This window comes from Ranitomeya imitator, chromosome 1, assembly GCF_032444005.1.
Source record: "Ranitomeya imitator isolate aRanImi1 chromosome 1, aRanImi1.pri, whole genome shotgun sequence".
Lineage (NCBI taxonomy): Eukaryota > Metazoa > Chordata > Amphibia > Anura > Dendrobatidae > Ranitomeya > Ranitomeya imitator.
In genome coordinates this window covers 280,518,733-280,536,811 of record NC_091282.1, presented here as the reverse complement: position 1 = coordinate 280,536,811, position 18,079 = coordinate 280,518,733, and the positions used below count along the sequence as shown (strand labels likewise).

At 45.6% G+C, this 18,079-nt stretch overlaps 1 protein-coding gene across 4 annotated transcripts in view; it reads right to left on the bottom strand.

The window, feature by feature from the left end:
- LOC138669019 (E1A-binding protein p400-like) overlaps window positions 1–18,079 on the bottom strand; it is a 343,483-nt gene that overhangs the window by 210,672 nt on the left and 114,732 nt on the right. For all 4 annotated transcript variants that reach the window (XM_069756066.1, XM_069756069.1, XM_069756068.1 and 1 more), the window contains exons 16-17: window positions 10,015–10,189; window positions 4,543–4,679 (exon numbers count right to left, since the gene is read on the bottom strand). In XM_069756066.1, coding sequence (XP_069612167.1) covers window positions 4,543–4,679; window positions 10,015–10,189 — 312 coding nt within the window. The remainder of the gene's footprint in view (window positions 1–4,542; window positions 4,680–10,014; window positions 10,190–18,079) is intronic.

Here is an 18,079-nt window from a genome sequence, read left to right as displayed (position 1 = left end):
ATAGAAATAAAAAAAAAAAAAAAAAAAATGTAATTTTACTAAAAAAAATAAAAAAAAAAGACTTGTAACTCAATACTCGTATTATGCACGAGTTCACATTTTAAGGAATTTTCTATAGATAAAAGCACTTTAAACATATTCCTGAAGTGAACCCATTAGGTTTGCTTTAGGGACCCATTAGGAAACTGCAATGGGAAGTGTACCCATATACGTATTTTTTTCATATGCCAACTCCACCATGTTCAATAGAAATATAAAAATGACAAAAAGTTAAATCCTTTTAATTCCATACTCACTTGCATTATTAAAACATTAATTTTATTAGGTATTAGCCTACCTTTTGGTGCACATCAGACAAAGATATACAGTACAGACCAAAAGTTTGGACACACCTTCTCATTTAAAGATTTTTATGTATTTTCATGACTATGAAAATAGTACATTCACACTGAAGGCATCAAACCTATGAATTAACACGTGGAATTATATACTTAACAAAAAAGTGTGAAACAACTGAAATTATGTCTGAGATTCGAGGTTCTTTAAAGTAGCCACCTTTTGCTTTGATGACTGCTTTGCACACTCTTGGCATTCTCTTGATGAGCTTCAAGAGGTAGTCACCGGGAATAGTCTTCCAACAATCTTGAAGGACTTCGCAGAGATGCTTAGCACTTGTTGGCACTTTTGACTTCATCTGGCGTAGCACCCCATCACTCTCCTTCTTGGTCAAATAGCCCTTACACAGCCTGGAGGTGTGTTTGGGGTCATTGTCCTGTTCAAAAATAAATGATGGTCCAACTAAATGCAAACCGGTTGTAATAGCATGCCGCTGCAAGATGCTGTGGTAGCCATGCTGGTTCAGTATGCCTTCCATTTTGAATAAATACCCAACAGTGTCACCAGCAAAGCACCCCCACACCATCACACCTCCTCTTCCATGCTTCACGGTGGGAATCAGGCATGTAGAGTCCATCCGTTCACCTTTTCTGCGCCGCACAAAGACACATTGGTTGGAACCAAAGATCTCAAATTTGGACTCATCAGACCAAAGCACAGATTTCCACTGGTCTAATGTCCATTCCTTGTGTTCTTTAGCCCAAACAAGTCTCTTCTGCTTGTTGCCTGTCCTTAGCAGTGGTTTCCTAGCAGCTATTTTACCATGAAGGCCTGCTGCACAAAGTCTCCTCTTAATAGTTGTTGTAGAGATGTGTCTGCTGCTAGAACTCTGTGTGGCATTGACCTGGTCTCTATTCTGAGCTGCTGTTAACCTGCGATTTCTGAGGCTGGTGAATTGGATAAACTTATCCTCAGAAGCAGAGGTGACTCTGGGTCTTCCTTACCTGGGGCGGTCCTCATGTGAGCCAGTTTCTTTGTAGCGCTTGATGGTTTTTGCCACTGCACTTGGGGACACTTTCAAAGTTTTCCCAATTTTTCGGACTGACCTTTCCATTTCTTAAAGTAATGATGACCACTCGTTTTTCTTTACTTAGAATTTATATTATGGCAAGAAAAAAGCAGCTAACAGTCTATTCAGTAGGACTATCATCTGTGTGTCCACCAGACTTCTGCACAACACAACTGATGGTCCCAACACCATTTATAAGGCAAGAAATCCCACTTATTAAACCTGACAAGGCACACCTGTGAAGTGAAAACCATTCCCGGTGACTACCTCTTGAATCTCATCAAGTGAATGCCAAGAGTGTGCAAGGGATATCGTTTCTCCTTCTGGAGAGTGACATACCATCTCTGGCTTGTCAAGGTAAGGAGGCTTATTCGCCATGCAATGCTCCTCTGGGAAATATAATATGCAAATTGCCTCTTCTGAGAAAAAGAGGACTTAAACTCTATAGCGCCACCTGTTGGAAGTAGCGATCCTACAAGTCACAATCAACCCTTTAACGAGTCGTGCAATATGACTTAGGATAAAAGCCAAATCTATATCTCAATTAGCAGACACGGACACCTAGCCAAATCAGTTCTCATGCTTCGAACTGACGAGAGCCAACAGCCCGAAACACCGTGTCTGCGAATTGAGATATTGATTTGGCTTTTATCCTAAGTCATATTGCACGACTCGTTAAAGGGTTGATTGTGACTTGTAGGATCGCTACTTCCAACAGGTGGCGCTATAGAGTTTAAGTCCTCTTTTTCTCAGAAGAGGCAATTTGCATATTATATTTCCCAGAGGAGCATTGCATGGCGAATAAGCCTCCTTACCTTGACAAGCCAGAGATGGTATGTCACTCTCCATAAGGAGAAACGATACCCCTTAGATCCCAGTCCAGAGCCTCTCACCTAGCCAAATCAGTTCTCATGCTTCGCACTGACGAGGGCCAACAGCCCGAAACACCGTGTCTGCGAATTGAGATATTGATTTGGCTTTTATCCTAAGTCATATTGCACGACTCGTTAAAGGGTTGATTGTGACTTGTAGGATCGCTACTTCCAACAGGTGGCACTATAGAGTTAAGTCCTCTTTTTCTCAGAAGAGGCAATTTGCATATTAAGAGTGAGCAAAGCAGTCATCAAAGCAAAAGGTGGCTACTTTGAAGAACCTAGAATATAAGACATATTTTCAGTTGTGTCACACTTTTTTGTTAAGTATATAATTCCACATGTGTTAATTCATAGTTTTGATGCCGTCAGAGTGAATGTACATTTTTCATAGTCATGAAAATACAGAAAAATGAGAAGGTGTGCCCAAACTTTTGGTCCCTACTATATACTGCCAGTACAGAGACCAAACAGTATCTAAGGTGGCTCCATCAGCTACATTAAAGTGAATGGCTTTGTCAGAATACAATTTTACTGGAATTCCAACAGAAACCCCAACATAGTGCTCAGCTGAGATCACTATATACATGTGAACTTAGCCTAAGAAGGCCTATTGCTCCATTCAAAAAGTAACCATTATCAATTGTTTTCAGTATAATTATACTGTAAGTGCACTTTATTGTGAGTCTGGCACCTGGTCAAAAGACAGTTTCTGTCCTTGTTTTGTTATATTTCTGTGTCCCGCACCATTGATTACAGCTTTCTATTTATGCAGTGGAGTTTAATGAGCTCATGAATATGGAGAACTATAGCAGCAGTTTTACCACTGTGCTAGTAATAAAAAATAATTTTATCAGCAAGGATATCAAAACTACAAGAAGCAGCCCATCAATTAATACATCACTAGAACCAGAGCCTCTCTATTGCGGACATATTAGCAATCAAAGTGATTGGAACATAAATTAATTTTTGTTAAGTCGAAGAGAGAGTACTCACTGAGGGTTGCATTTCTTCTCATAAACAGTCATCAATACACAGGAGGAAAAAGAACACGCCCCACACAATAGCTCAGAACAGCTATTCTGTCACTGCAGGGTGATTACAATTTGCCTTGAACACCACAGGCAAATAGGATTACGGGCACATTGGAGCTCACTAAACAGGACGTGAGGCAGAGCAGAAGAGGCAACATACAGTGATAAGAGAGGAGCAGAGCTGATAGAAGTGTTTGCAATGTGACAACTGTGCTTCTCATCCCCCCTCACTGACTCCCTTGACCTGATCTAAAGAGCGTTAGTCGTCTGTGCTCTATTCCTAGAACTTACTAATCATGCACAAACTTAGGACCCGGAGATCAGAGCTGTATGTCCTTATAAATTTGACACACTGGGAAACCTGCTCTACGTTATTGTGGGGTAGGATCTTTTCTTCCATGTGTGTTGCTACCTACTTATGGGGAAGAAGTACAGGTACCCAGTGAAAACTCTGATAACACCCACTTGGCCTTAATATTAACTCATAAGTTTGATTGCTAATATCTCTACAACAGAAAGGCTAAGTAAAAAAAAAAGTTTTAAAGTTTTATTCTGCACTGTAGCCATTATCACATTAAAACTTTAATGTCTTGTTAAACATTTGGTGCAAAGCCCTCTTCAGAAAAAAAAAATCTCTCTCTACAACCATTAGGAGGATTAAAGAAAAAAAAAACCCGCAATACTCAAGGGAGCTGTGAGAATAAAATAATAAAATAAGAGCACGCACAGACCACTTTGACCTGGTGACAGGTACTTTGTAACCTAAGGGTACCGTCACACAGTGGCATTTTGATCGCTACGACGGCACGATCCGTGACGCTCCAGCGTCGTAACAATATCGCTCCAGCGTCGTAGACTGCTGTCACACTTTGCAATGTACGACGCTGGAGCGATAATTTCATGACGTATGTGCGATGTAGAAGCCGTTGGTTACTATGCGCAAATCGTATACAATATCGTGCACACCTTTGTTACACCATGTGATCATGCCGCCACAGCGGGACACTAGACGACGAAAGAAAGTTTCAAACGATCTGCTACGACGTACGATTCTCAGCGGGGTCCCTGATCGCAGGAGCGTGTCAGACACAGCGAGATCGTAACGATATCGCTGGAACGTCACGAATCGTGCCGTCGTAGCGATCAAAATGCCACTGTGTGACGGTACCCTAAGATTTTGCAAGATACAAACATTACGGAGTTGCATGCAGTCCAATTAAAATTTTCTTACCCAGGTTGCATCATAACATCCTCATACATGATCTTCTGCCGATTTGAAAGCTGACACTTGAGAACATGTTCAGACTTTTTGTTTAGTTGCCGTTCCACATCTCTTTTTGTCCGGCGAAGTATAAATGGCTGAGCAGACTGTAAATATCATAACATTTAAGCATTAACCAAACATATAATATTTAATCAAACATCAGGATCAATGACCAGAAATAAGGGTACGTTCCCACGGTCAGTAAATGCTGCAGGTTGGACGCTGCACACATCCGCAGCATCCAAATGTTACAGCATAGTGGACAGCATTTCAAGAAATCCCAAGTACACCGACGCCCGTGGATGACCTGCGGAGACGGACATGAGGCGTGTCTTTCCAGACTTGCGTCTCCGCAATATAAATCTCACCCGTACAATCTATTGAATGTGGTGAATCCGCACGGTTCAATGATCACATGCAGAATCACCTGCGTTCAAAAGCCGGCAGCGCTTTGGGCGCAGCAGACATGTGTTGCGTCCAAAGCGCTGCCAATTACTGACAGTATCCACTCGGCCCAAGGGTCTCATGCATTTTTTTTCTAGGAGACACTCTTATTATATTAAGAATCCAGCTTCAAAAAAAATGTAGACATGGGAATGCATAACATTGTTTAGTAAAGTTTTGTAGATATTCACCATCACCTTCATGGCAGTGGCTCTTTGAAGATAGCTGCTAAAAATATATGCACCCCATAAAAATTTAATTTTGCACTTGACGTAAAATCCATTTTTTGTCAATACATTTAGAGATATAGGAGAAAGTGTACAGGTCCTGTTACTAGATTAAAAGAAAATATTGTCTTCGCCAGATGAAAAGCAGTAGGAGTGCAAAAACAAAAAATCCATAACAAGAACAACTAGAAACTGGCATGACCAGATTCCAGCGAGAAAAACAATGCCTTAGGCAATCATCATTGTCCTAGAGAAAAACAAAAAAAAAATAGAGTGAAATCTTGGTTCCTTCCATGAGAAAAGTATTTTACAGCAAAAACAAGAAAACTACCGTATATACTCGAGTATAAGCCGAGATTTTCAGTCCAAAAAAATGGTCTAAAAGTGCCCCTCTCGGCTTATACTCGAGTCATGGAAGGCGGTTGAGGGGGAGCGACGACGGTCACATACTCACCTGCTCCTGGCGCGGTCCCTGCATGTCCCATGGTCTCCGGCACCGTCTTCCTCTGTTCAGTGGTCACCTGGTACCACTCATTAAAGTAATGAATATGGACACCACTCCCATAGGGGTGGAGCCGCAAATTCATTACTGTAATGAGCGGTACCAGTGACCGCTCAACATAGGAAGAAGGTTCCGGAGACCATGGGACACGCAGGGACCGCGTCAGGAGCAGGTGAGTATGTGACAGTCGTCGCTCCCCCTCAGAACCCGGGCCCGCCAGAGCCAAAACCCGGGCCCGCCAGAGCCAGAACCAGGGCCCGCCAGAGCCAGAACCAGGGCCCGCCAGAGCCAGAACCAGGGCCCGCCAGAACCAGGGCCCGCCAGAGCCAGGGCCCGCCAGAGCCAAAACCAGAGCCAGAACCAGGGCCCGCCAGAGCCAGGGCCCACCAGAGCCAGAACCAGGGTCCACCAGAGCCAGAACCAGGGCCCACCAGAGCCAGAACCAGGGCCCACCAGAGCCAGAACCAGAGCCAGAACCAGGGCCCGCCAGAGCCAGAACCAGGGCCTGCCAGAGCCAGAACCCTCCAGAGCCAAAACCCAGGGCCCTCCAGAGCCAGGAGACTCCAGAGCCAGAACCAGCGCCCGCCAGAGCCAGAACCAGGGCCCGCCAGAGCCAGAACCCTCCAGAGCCAGAACCCAGGGCCCTCCAGAGCCAGGAGACTCCACAGCCAGAACCAGCACCCGCCAGAACCAGGGCCTGCCAGAGCCAGAACCAGGGTCCGCCAGAACCAGGGCCTGCCAGAGCCAGAACCAGGGTCCGCCAGAACCAGGGCCTGCCAGAGCCAGAACCAGGGTCCGCCAGAACCAGGGCCTGCCAGAACCAGGGCCCGCCAGAGCCAGAACCAGGGCCTGCCAGAGCCAGAACCAGGGCCCGCCAAAACCAGGGCCCGCCAGAGCCAAAACCAGAGCCAGAACCCTCCAGAGCCAGAACCCAGGGCCCTCCAGAGCCAGGGGACTCCAGAGCCAGAACCAGCGCCCGCCAGAGGCAGAACCAGGGCGAGCCAGAGACAGAACTAGGGCGAGCCAGAGGCAGAACCAGGGCCCGCCAGAGCCAGGGCCTGCCAGAGCCAGAACCCAGGGCCCTACAGAGCCAGGGGACTCCAGAGCCAGAACCAGGGCCAGCCAGAGGCAGAGCCAGGGCCTGCCAGAGCCAGAACCCGGGTCCGCCAGAGTCAGAACCAGTGCCCGCCAGAGGAAGAACCAGGGCGAGACAGAGGCAGAACGAGGGCGAGCCAGAGCCAGGGCCCGCTAGAGCCAAAACAAGAACCAGGGCCCGCCAGAGGCAGAACCAGGGCCTGCCAGAGCCAGAACCCTCCAGAGCCAGAACCCAGGGCCCTCCAGAGCCAGGGGACTCCAGAGGCAGAACCAGGGCGAGCCAGAGGCAGAACCAGGGCGAGCCAGAGGCAGAACCAGGGCGAGCCAGAAGAAGAGCCAGGGCGGGCCAGGGTCGCCAGAGCCAGTACCCTCCAGAGCCAGAACCCATGGGCCTCCAGAGCCAGAACCAGGGCGAGCCAGAGGCAGAACCAGGGCGAGCCAGAGGCAGAACCAGGGCGAGCCAGAGGCAGAACCAGGGCGTGCCAGAGCCAGAACCCTCCAGAGCCAGAACCCAGGGCCCTCCAGAGCCAGGGGACTCCAGAGGCAGAACCAGTGCCCGCCAGAGGCAGAACCAGGGCGAGCCAGAGGCAGAACCAGGGCGAGCCAGAGGCAGAACCAGGGGGCGAGCCAGAGGAAGAGCCAGGGCGGGCCAGGGTCGCCAGAGCCAGTACCCTCCAGAGCCAGAACCCAGGGCCCTCCAGAGCCAGGGGACTCCAGAGGCAGAACCAGTGCCCGCCAGAGGCAGAACCAGGGCGAGCCAGAGGCAGAACCAGGGCGAGCCAGAGGCAGAACCAGGGCGAGCCAGAGGCAGAACCAGGGAGAGCCAGAGGCAGAACCAGGGAGAGCCAGAGGAAGAGCCAGGGCGAGCCAGGGGAAGAGCCAGAACCATGGTGCGCCAGAGCCAGTACCCTCCAGAGCCAGAACCCATGGGCCTCCAGAGCCAGAACCAGCCAGAGGCAGAACCAGGGCGATCCAGAGGCAGAACCAGGGCGGGCCAGGGCAGGCCAGAGCCAGGGTGCGCCAGAGCCAGTACCCTCCAGAGCCAGAACCCATGGGCCTCCAGAGCCAGAACCAGCCAGAGGCAGAACCAGGGCGATCCAGAGGCAGAACCAGGGCGAGCCAGAGGCAGAACCAGGGTGAGCCAGAGGCAGAACCAGGGCGAGCCAGAGGCAGAACCAGGGCGAGCCAGAGGCAGAACCAGGGCGAGCCAGAGGCAGAACCAGGGCGAGCCAGAGGCAGAACCAGGGCGAGTCAGAGGCAGAACCAGGGAGAGCCAGAGGCAAAACCAGGGCGGGCCAGAGCCAGGGCAGGCCAGAGCGGGCCAGGGCAGGCCAGAGCCAGGGCAGGCCAGAGCGGGCCAGAACTAGGGAGGGCCAGATCCAGAGCTAGGGCGGGCCAGAGCTAGGGTGGGCCAGAGCAAGCAGGAGGGCGAGCCAAAGCAAGCAGACCTAAGCCTGAACAAGTGGGCTAAAGCCAGAGCAAATCTGAAAGAGAATGAAAAAATGTCAGAAAAAGAAAGAGAAAAAAAAAAGTTAGAGAGAGCAAGAAACTGGACCAGGGAACAACAACAAAAAAAGAAAAAATACTGGACTAAGGCCAGGTTCACATTAGCGTTCAGGGGCTTTGCGGAGGGCTGCGTACGTCCTCCGCTAAGCCCCCCATACTTCCGCATACTTCTGCATGTGTCCTGCGTACCTATCTTTAACAATGGGTACGTAGGACTTGCGGATGCGTTGTTTTAACGCGTCCACCGTCCGCACAAGATGCAACTTGTTGCGGTCCCGCATGGTCAACGGGCTCATCAAAACGACACATCTGCATACATCCGCATGTGCTGCATACCCTATGTTAAAAATTTAGGCTATGTGCACACGTTCAGGATTTTCAGCGGTTTTTTTTAGCATTATTTCGCCCATTTTCCGCGGAAAAACGCTTAAAGAACGCATACATAAGCATCCCATCATTTTTAATGCATTCTGCAATTTTTGTGCACATGATGCTTTTTTTCTGCGAAAAAAAACGCAGCATGTTCATTAATTTTGCGGATTTTTCGCGTTTTTGCCACTATTTAATGCATTGGGAAGCTCCGGGAAAAAACGTGCAAAAAACGCGATTGTCCGGTTTTGTTCAGGAAATTTCTGCAAGAAATCCTGACGTGTGCATATAGCCTTAAAGATAGGTGCGAAGGACGTATGCAGAAGTATGCTGGAAGTAGGCGGAGCTTAGCGGAGGACGTAAGCAGCCATCCACAAAGCCCCCGAACACTAATGTGAACTTAGCCTAAGAGGTGTCAAAAATGGGTCCCAGAAAAAGTAGTTGTTGCCATCAAGACCACTTTGGAAAAGGTATCAAACTAGTAAAGTAATAGGTCCTGTGTCAGAAAAATGATGATGCTAATGGACTAAAATGGAACACATTAGTGATGAGTGAGTATACTCGTTACGGCTTCCAGATATGCTGAATACATGTGAGGAATGCCTGTTTGTTAGGGAATTCCCACCAGTATTCAGCCTGTCCAGCAGTCGTAAATCATGCTGATGAGGCGATGAAAACTTTATCTCCGAGCAATAACAAATACTCGGAGATCACCCGAGCATGCTCAGGAAAACCCGAGCAACGAGTATACTCGCTCATCACTACTGAGGATCTGAAAATCTTTGGAAATGGGCAAAAATCCTTGGAAGTAGGGAATGCATTAGTTTGGATGCTTCCACTCTTAACAGAGCAGGTCATCAATGTCCCTGTGATTAGGAAACCTGGCTTCCCAATCTGCTTTGGCCTTGTCAATCTTTGCCATTCTTTGGAGAGCAGGCTATAGGAGTTCATACAATTATGAAAAACATGCCTGTTAGTACACATGGAAGGAAACCGCCTCCTAAAATGAAGAGAAAATCCTTAACATAGAGTGTCCTAACTGCCCAAATGATTGTTCTCCATGGCCAATGTCAACTTGGTGTTTTATATATTTTTTTATCTAGAGTCAGAATCTTAATGGCAGTGCATATAGCCCCATTTCTATGTCCCCAAATGCTATTAACAAGAAAGTTTATTTCTCAAAGCTAATTACAGCAGTATCATTTTGTTGTACCTCATGTACAAAATTGTTATTCTAGACATTTCAATATAATCAAAAATAAAAAAGGATAAATTAAGTAGATAATTTTGGATTACCCGATGCAATCTTATTGATATAGTGTGTCTGTATTCTGGGTCCTGCTCACTGCCTTCTTTAACTGGAAAATCTAGGTACTGTCTTGACAAACTGGGAATGAGGAAGTGCACCATGGTCCACAGGTCCTTCCATGTATGTGGTAATTGAGTGTCCCTTAGAAGCAATCTGCGTTGGCTGCAAACAAAACCAAACATAAATCTTTGTAAATGTGAGAGTGTGCCTTTGGAAACGATAAAATAAGATTGTGCAGAGATTTTCATTAAGCAAAAAAAGCAAAAACAGTTTATGTAGAAAATACCATAACACACATTGAAAGGCACATTATGTTTTTATAGATTTACCAACTTAAATAGCTAAAGAGATTTTTAACCTCCAAGCAAATAAGCAACTATACTCGTACATCCAGAATGCAAGCGCTTTCTTGCAATCTGACATAGCGTTACACTAGAAAGATGGCACCACCTCAGGAGTTGTGCCCCTGCCATCTTCAGCAGGAACCTGGCTGTGATATAAAGCTGAACTGCTGTTGCATGTGCTGGGACTAGAGATACAGGTGCTTCTCACAGAATTAGAATATCGAACAGTTCATTTATTTCAGTTCTTCAATACAAAAAGTGAGCCTCATATTACATAGAGTCATTACAAACAGAGTGATCTATTCCAAGTGTTTATTTCTGTTAATGTTGATGATTATGGATTACAGCCAATGAAAACCCAAAGGTCATTATCTCACTAAATTAGAAAAGTTTACAAAAAACACTTGCAAAGGCTTCCAAAGCATTTTAAAAGGTCTCTTCGTCTGTTTCAGTAGGCTCCACAATCATGGAGAAGACTGCTGACTCGACAGAAGGCAGTCATTGACACACTCCACAAGGAAAATACATTTTGCATTTCATTTGGAAATCAAGGTCCCAGAGTCTGGAGGAAGAGTGGGGAGGCACACAATCCAAGCTGCTTGAGATCTAGTGTGAAGTTTCCACAATCAGTGATGGTTTGGGGTGCCATGTCATCTACCGATGTTGGTCCACTGTGTTTTATCAAGACTAAAGTCAGCACAGCCGTCTACCAGGAAATTTTAGAGCACTTCATGCTTCCCTCTCCAGACAAGCTTTTAGGAGATGGAAATTTCATTCTCCAGCAGGACTTGGCACCTGTCCACACTGTCAAAAGTAGCAATGCCTGGTTCAAAAACAACAGTATCACTGTGCTTGATTGGCCAGCAAACTCGCCTGACCTTAACCCCATAGAGAATCTATGGGATATTGTCAAGAGGAAGATGAGCGACATCAGACCCAACAATGTAGACAAGCTGAAGGCTGCAATCAAAGGAACATGGGTTCCCATAACACCTCAGAACAGCCACAGGCTGATCGCCTCCATGCGATGCCGCACTGATGCAGTAATTGATGCAAAAGGAGCGCCGACCAAGTATTGAGGGCATTAACTGAACATACATTTCAGTAGGCCAATATTTCGGATTTTAAAATCATTTTTTAAACTGGTGTTATAAAGTATTCTAATTTACTGAGATAATAACTTTTGGGTTTGCATTGGCTGTAAGTCATAATCAACAACATTAACAGAAATAAACACTTGAAATAGATCACTCTGTTTGTCAAGACTCTATATAAATATACGAGTTTCACTTTTTGTTTTGATGAACTGAAATACTGTGTGTCCGTAAAGTCACAGTGCACTTTTGGCCAGTCACTACAAAGCAACAAAAAACTATAAAAATGTGAAATCAGTGCAGTTCGTTGTAGGATCCATGTGTTGCCCTACACATATCCAAACGATAGTGAAGTTCTTGCCACACACGGGTAAGGACGTATGGTGTAACAGAGTGAATAACGTCTGTGGTTCTCTGTTTTAAGTGATTAATGTCGTCGATACGTTCAATGTACACATGCTGCTTCACATAACCCCAAAAGTAAAAGTATAAGGGTGTCAGATCTGGGGATCGTGGTGGCCATGGCTTGACAGAACCCCTGCCATCCACCGCCAGGGAATGTTCTATCCAGAAACTCACAAACAGTGGTGGCGTAGTGTGGAGGAGCGCTTTCCTGTTGAAAGATGACAACTGATGGAAATTGTGGCACTGCATAAAACTCCAAGATGTGAAGATACGTATTTGCCGTCACAGACCACTCCGCAACAAAAAATGGGCCTATCACCTTATCATGCATCAGGACACACCACATGTTCACTTTAGGGGTGTTACGTTCGTATTCAATGTAGGCATGAGGATGTTCAGGGGCCCATATTCGGAAGTTATGGCGATGAACATGTCCACAGATATGGAAGGTCGCTTCATCGCTAAACACAATCTTCTGCAAAAATCTTGAATCATTGTCGATCTCATGAAGCATATCTGTAGCAAATGTGCATCGTTTGTGTCTATCCACCGGTTTGATAGCATGCAACAGTCGCAATTTGTACCCCGTAAAACAGAGACGCTTCTTTAACACCTTATGAACTGTAATCTTGCTTAGGTGTAATTTTCGAGCCACACACACAGATTTTTTAGGGCTCCTTAGGCAGCTATCCCGTATAGCCTCAACAGACTTGTCACTGACTGATGGTCTACCAGGACGGGGTTTCTCCGCCAACCTGCCGGCTTCCTTCAACTGCTTATCCCACCGAGTAATGTTATTCTTATGTGGTGGCGCTTCTTATAAACGCGCCGATATTCAAGTAGCACTTTGGTCACGGTTGAATTTAGCGAGCCACAGAACACACTGAACTTTCCTCTGTATGGTCCACATCTCGACTGGCATGGAAAACCACACCGCTGGCATAAGCTTGTGGTTGCATGATGTCACATACCTTGCAGTGTATTAATCAGAGTTCAGTTTATCAGGGGTTAATCTGACTGGGGGCTCAGCAACAGCTTAAATGACTTTGTGCTTGATTGGTTCTTGTTATCTCTCCTCATGAACAGGTCTGATATGATTGGGCCAGAGAAAGGGCGCCAAAATGTAAACTATAAATATATCCTGTGACTGGTCAAAAGTGCACCATGACTTTACGGACACATTGTAGAGGCCTGATGATGTATGATGCAGGAGGCCCTTGGCCAAGATGAAGAGAGCAGGAAGAAAGTTATGGCGGTCTGACCTATAATATGAGTCCAGAATTTTAGAGCAGTTGTAGACTGAGAAAACTATGATGATTCTCCAGACGCAAATAGGGTATCTGAGAGTCTGAGGAAACGGTTCTCGACAGAGTGAGAGCTGGAAACGCACTCTGACCAGCAACAATATATCCAAGAGATTTCGTAAGTGTGTGCACCCCTCAGGAAAATCCAAACAAAAGAAACGGAAAACTGGTTTCTCTGAAAATAAGTTATAAACCTGCCCCTACGGAGCGAAAGAACAAACTAGACTCCAGATCCGACGATAGTGAAGAAGAGGAAGGGGAGAATAAGATGGTTTCCCCATTTATATTGTAATCATGCCGTGATCGGAGGAAAACGGAGCTTGGATGCAGTGTTTCATGAGTAGGACATGAATATAGAATAGTCAAATAGAAATAGTAAAGATGATGGATTTGAAAAACAAATATAGAAATTTCCAAGAAGAGATGGTAAGAAAGTAGACTACCTCCACGATAGAAGGAGGAGGGAGGAAGGGGGGAGTTTTGAGTGTAGGCAACTGTGAAAGTGTTGGAGAACAATCGCTGAGTCGCGGAATCTGGAAGTGGACTAAAAAACCTTGCAGATTCAAGACAATGTAGGGTATTGTTCCGCCATAAACAACTATGGACAAGACGCATTTGATGAAACAAAATGGAGAACCGTCTGATGAGACAATCCTTCCCGTCTCCTGTTGAAGGCCTTTCACAGATTAGGAAAATCGGTAGAACGTAGTATACTATGGACAAATCAGGTGACATTGATCAGTCCAGGACCAGATGCCTCCACCAAGGTTGACGTTGACAAGGATAGCGTTACACCTTGGAAGAAAAGAGTCCTGGGTTCTGTTATGGAACGAAAAAACTCGGGATTCTGGATGAAGGAGAGGAGGCTTAATTAGCCTACGGGTGATCCCGAGCTGTCCAACACTGGACTAAAGCTCCTAGTTGAGGAAAAAGCAGTAGCCAGTAGTGATGAGGGAGTGTACTCGTTGCTCGGGTTTTCCCGAGCACGCTCGGGTGACCTCCGAGTATTTATGACTGCTCAGAGATTTAGTTTTCATTGCGGCAGCTGAATGATTTACAGCTACTAGCCTGCTTGATTACATGTGGGGATTCCCTAGCAACCAGGAAACCCCCACATGTACTCAGCCTGGCTAGTAGCTGCAAATCATTCAGCTGCCGCGATGAAAAATAAATCTCCGAGCAGTCAAATACTCGGAGGTCACCCGAGCAACGAGTACACTCGCTCATCACTAGTAGCCAGTCATCACAAACTTTCTTTGGTCTGAAGGATTGCAAAGAATAAGGGTTTAAACATGCCAGTAGCCAAGACTATGCGAGAACACATTGAAGGATAGTCAGTGTGATTAAGTTCCGAGAAGTAGAGTAGAGAACCCTTCTGGAAAGGAGGGCTGAACATGCGGATTGAGATAGTATGTTCCGAAAACGAGAGCCTGGGCTGAAATAAGGGGCGATTAGACCTGATTAAGGTCGAGCACGAGCGGAAGTGTACTCTGAGGAAAGTTCAAGGAATCTCACAGTATATAGAAAAAAATAGGAGCCCTAGACCACAGGTGTGATCCTTGTAAGGACACTGAGAAGATGCTAAGCTGATGGTAACTACTAGGGCTGGCAGAGATTCTAGGAGTCTCCAATACAGAAGAGATGCACTAAACCAAATTTAAAGGGCACTGGCCAGAAGCAGGATCGAATTAGGGCATTGGAAGACATCAGTATCTAAGCCATAGGATCCAGAATGAAAAGGCAGGTACTGTCCTACATTGAACAGAAAGATATTTAGTAAGCAAAACCCCGAGTGGATGGAGTAAGCCATGCAAAACCTGGGAAGCAGCCCTACCAACTTCCTGGAGAGTTCATCATGAAGAAGTCGGAACCTAGAACCCAAGTGCTGAAAAAACAAAAAACAATACGTAACCTAGATCCAGAAGGTGCCCAAATAGCGAAAACAAAGGCATTTATGAAGACTAGTCGATATGAGGACAAGTGGTCAAGCCTATGGAAAACGAGCACTGATTCCCTGCGGCTTCTTGGGTAACCTTTGTCCAACCCAGACCATCTTAGACAGGAAGGGGGAAAGAATCCTTGTATGTGGGAGCGCTTAGCTTGGCATGAGCGGCAACACGTCAGATGATCAGATGATCCCTAGTTAGACCGCACATGGAGTACTGTGTCCAGTTTTGGGCACCGGTGCTCAGGAAGGATATAATGGAACTAGAGAGAGTACAAAGGAGGGCAACAAAATTAATAAAGGGGATGGGAGAACTACAATACCCAGATAGATTAGCAAAATTAGGATTATTTAGTCTAGAAAAAAGACGACTGAGGGGCGATCTAATAACCATGTATAAGTATATAAGGGGACAATACAAATATCTCGCTGAGGATCTGTTTATACCAAGGAAGGTGACGGGCACAAGGGGGCATTCTTTGCGTCTGGAGGAGAGAAGGTTTTTCCACCAACATAGAAGAGGATTCTTTACTGTTAGGGCAGTGAGAATCTGGAATTGCTTGCCTGAGGAGGTGGTGATGGCGAACTCAGTCGAGGGGTTCAAGAGAGGCCTGGATGTCTTCCTGGAGCAGAACAATATTGTATCATACAATTATTAGGTTCTGTAGAAGGACGTAGATCTGGGGATTTATTATGATGGAATATAGGCTGAACTGGATGGACAAATGTCTTTTTTCGGCCTTACTAACTATGTTACTATGTTACTATGTTACTATGTTACTATGTTACTATCATGGTGAGGATCGGGCGATATTGGCCGCTATAAGAACAATATAAGCCATGTCCAATTTGTTCAGCGAGGACCAACCATTCGAGAGAGGGGGGACGCCTGATGCCGGCAGCTACGTTGTCTTGGCTAGTCAACTGAAAGGCCAGAGGCTGGCTCACCGACAAAACCAGCTGGGCACGACTGCTGACCTTGTGCACCACAGAGGGTCAAACAGCCAGGGATTCCGCAAATTGGAATGGGCAGTCCGGGCAACACAGTGCCAAACTTGTGACTCAAAATATAATTACCGGGAGAGAATAATCAAATTATAACCAAATCCTGATACAAAGCTAATACTGATTGGTTTGACTGCGATTGGTGGGTGTATACTACTGAGGAGTTAACTTTTTTATTGCCTAGTGTCACCAGCATACACTCCGTGGTTTCCTGTGTCCCCCCAATGAAGCAACAGAGAAATTAAAATAATGGTTACACTTAAATTTTTTCCCATAAGTACACATGTAAATATGCAACTTTGTAAAATAACTTATAAGAGAAACTAGTTTCATTCTCCTCAAAACTTTCAATTCCCAAGTAAAACATATCTTCAGTGAATACAGACTTTACCATTACTGAGGTAAGAGATGACAAATGATGCTCATCAGATGCTATGGAGAACTGTAAGTGTCATTTCAACATCTGCAAGGAGTTTGTATGTTCTCCCCATGCTTGCGTGGGTTTCCTCCAGGTACTCCGGTTTCCTCCCACATTCCAAAGACATACTGATAGGGAATTTAGATTGTGAGCCCCAATGGGGACAGCGATGATAATGTGTGCAAACTGTAAAGCGCTACGGAATATGATGGCGCCAAATACAAATAAAGATAATTATTTCATGAGAACTTGAAGCACAATATCTGTGTATTATGAGTAATATGAAAATAGGTCTTCAAATGAATACAGATTGTACAGATTTTTACCTATGAATTGAAAGTTCAAGCACAATTTAGGTGGAGAAAGAAGCGTATTTCTCTAGCAAGATATTTTACAAAGTTCTTTATTTTTCTGAGTACTGTACATTTCTTAAATACAAATTAAAAGAACAGTTTACTCTTTAACATTGTGTTGTATATGTGTCATCTCCAGGTCATAGCAATGAAGATTCCTACAGCACATGCTCATAAGCACCTGTCCTATTAGCATTGTAGGAAAGGTTTCTTGTGTTGGTGCAACATTTACTTCAGTTACTTATATTCTATTTTCTGTAAAACCCCTTTAACAAAAAAAAAAAAAAAATTAGAAGCACCTACTTTAAAGGAAATCTGTCAGCAGGTTTTTGCCATTAAATCTGAGCGCACTGCAATGCAGAGCCTAATCACAGGGATGTGTCACTCTCCCAGCAGTTTCAATAAAAATCAGTGCTTTATATCAGCAGTAGATGATCACTGCTGGGCTAGGCATGCAAGCCAGACCAGTTAATCTGTGTTAAGGTACCTTCACACTGAGCAACTTTACAACGAGAACGACAACGATCCGTGACGTTGCAGCGTCCTGGATAGCGATCTCGTTATGTTTGACACGCAGCAGCGATCAGGATCCCGCTGTGACATCGCTGGTCGAAGCTAGAAGTCCGGAACTTTATTTGGTTGTCAGGTCGGCGTGATTCGTCATGTTTGACAGCAAAAGCAACGATGCCAGCAATGTTTTTACATGGAGCTAACGGCCAGCGAGAACGATAAGTGAGTCGCCGTTACATCACTGGATCGCTCCTGCATCGTTCTGGTGTTGCAGTGTTTGACGCCTCTACAGCAACCTAAACAGCGACGCTGCAGCGATCGGCTCGTTGTCTATATCGCTGCAGCGTCGCTGAGTGTGACGGTACCTTAACCCTGCTCTCACCACAGATTGGCAGTTTGCTAACAATCCACAGTGTACACAGGAACACTGCTAATCAGGGGTTTATACACAGCTCAGCATTCTGACCACTGCTACATCTACAAGAGATGAGCGGAGCAGGCAAAATCCAAACTGACATTTTTCCCAGGCAATGTGATTTATTGCCCCTTATTATTCTGTGCGGTCTCTCCAAACCGCATAATAAACTTAACATATAAATAATAAAAAACTGTTATGCCAACCATTTGCTCACCTCTCCAACCCTTCCGCTACTCAGTCACCCGTCCATTCATCT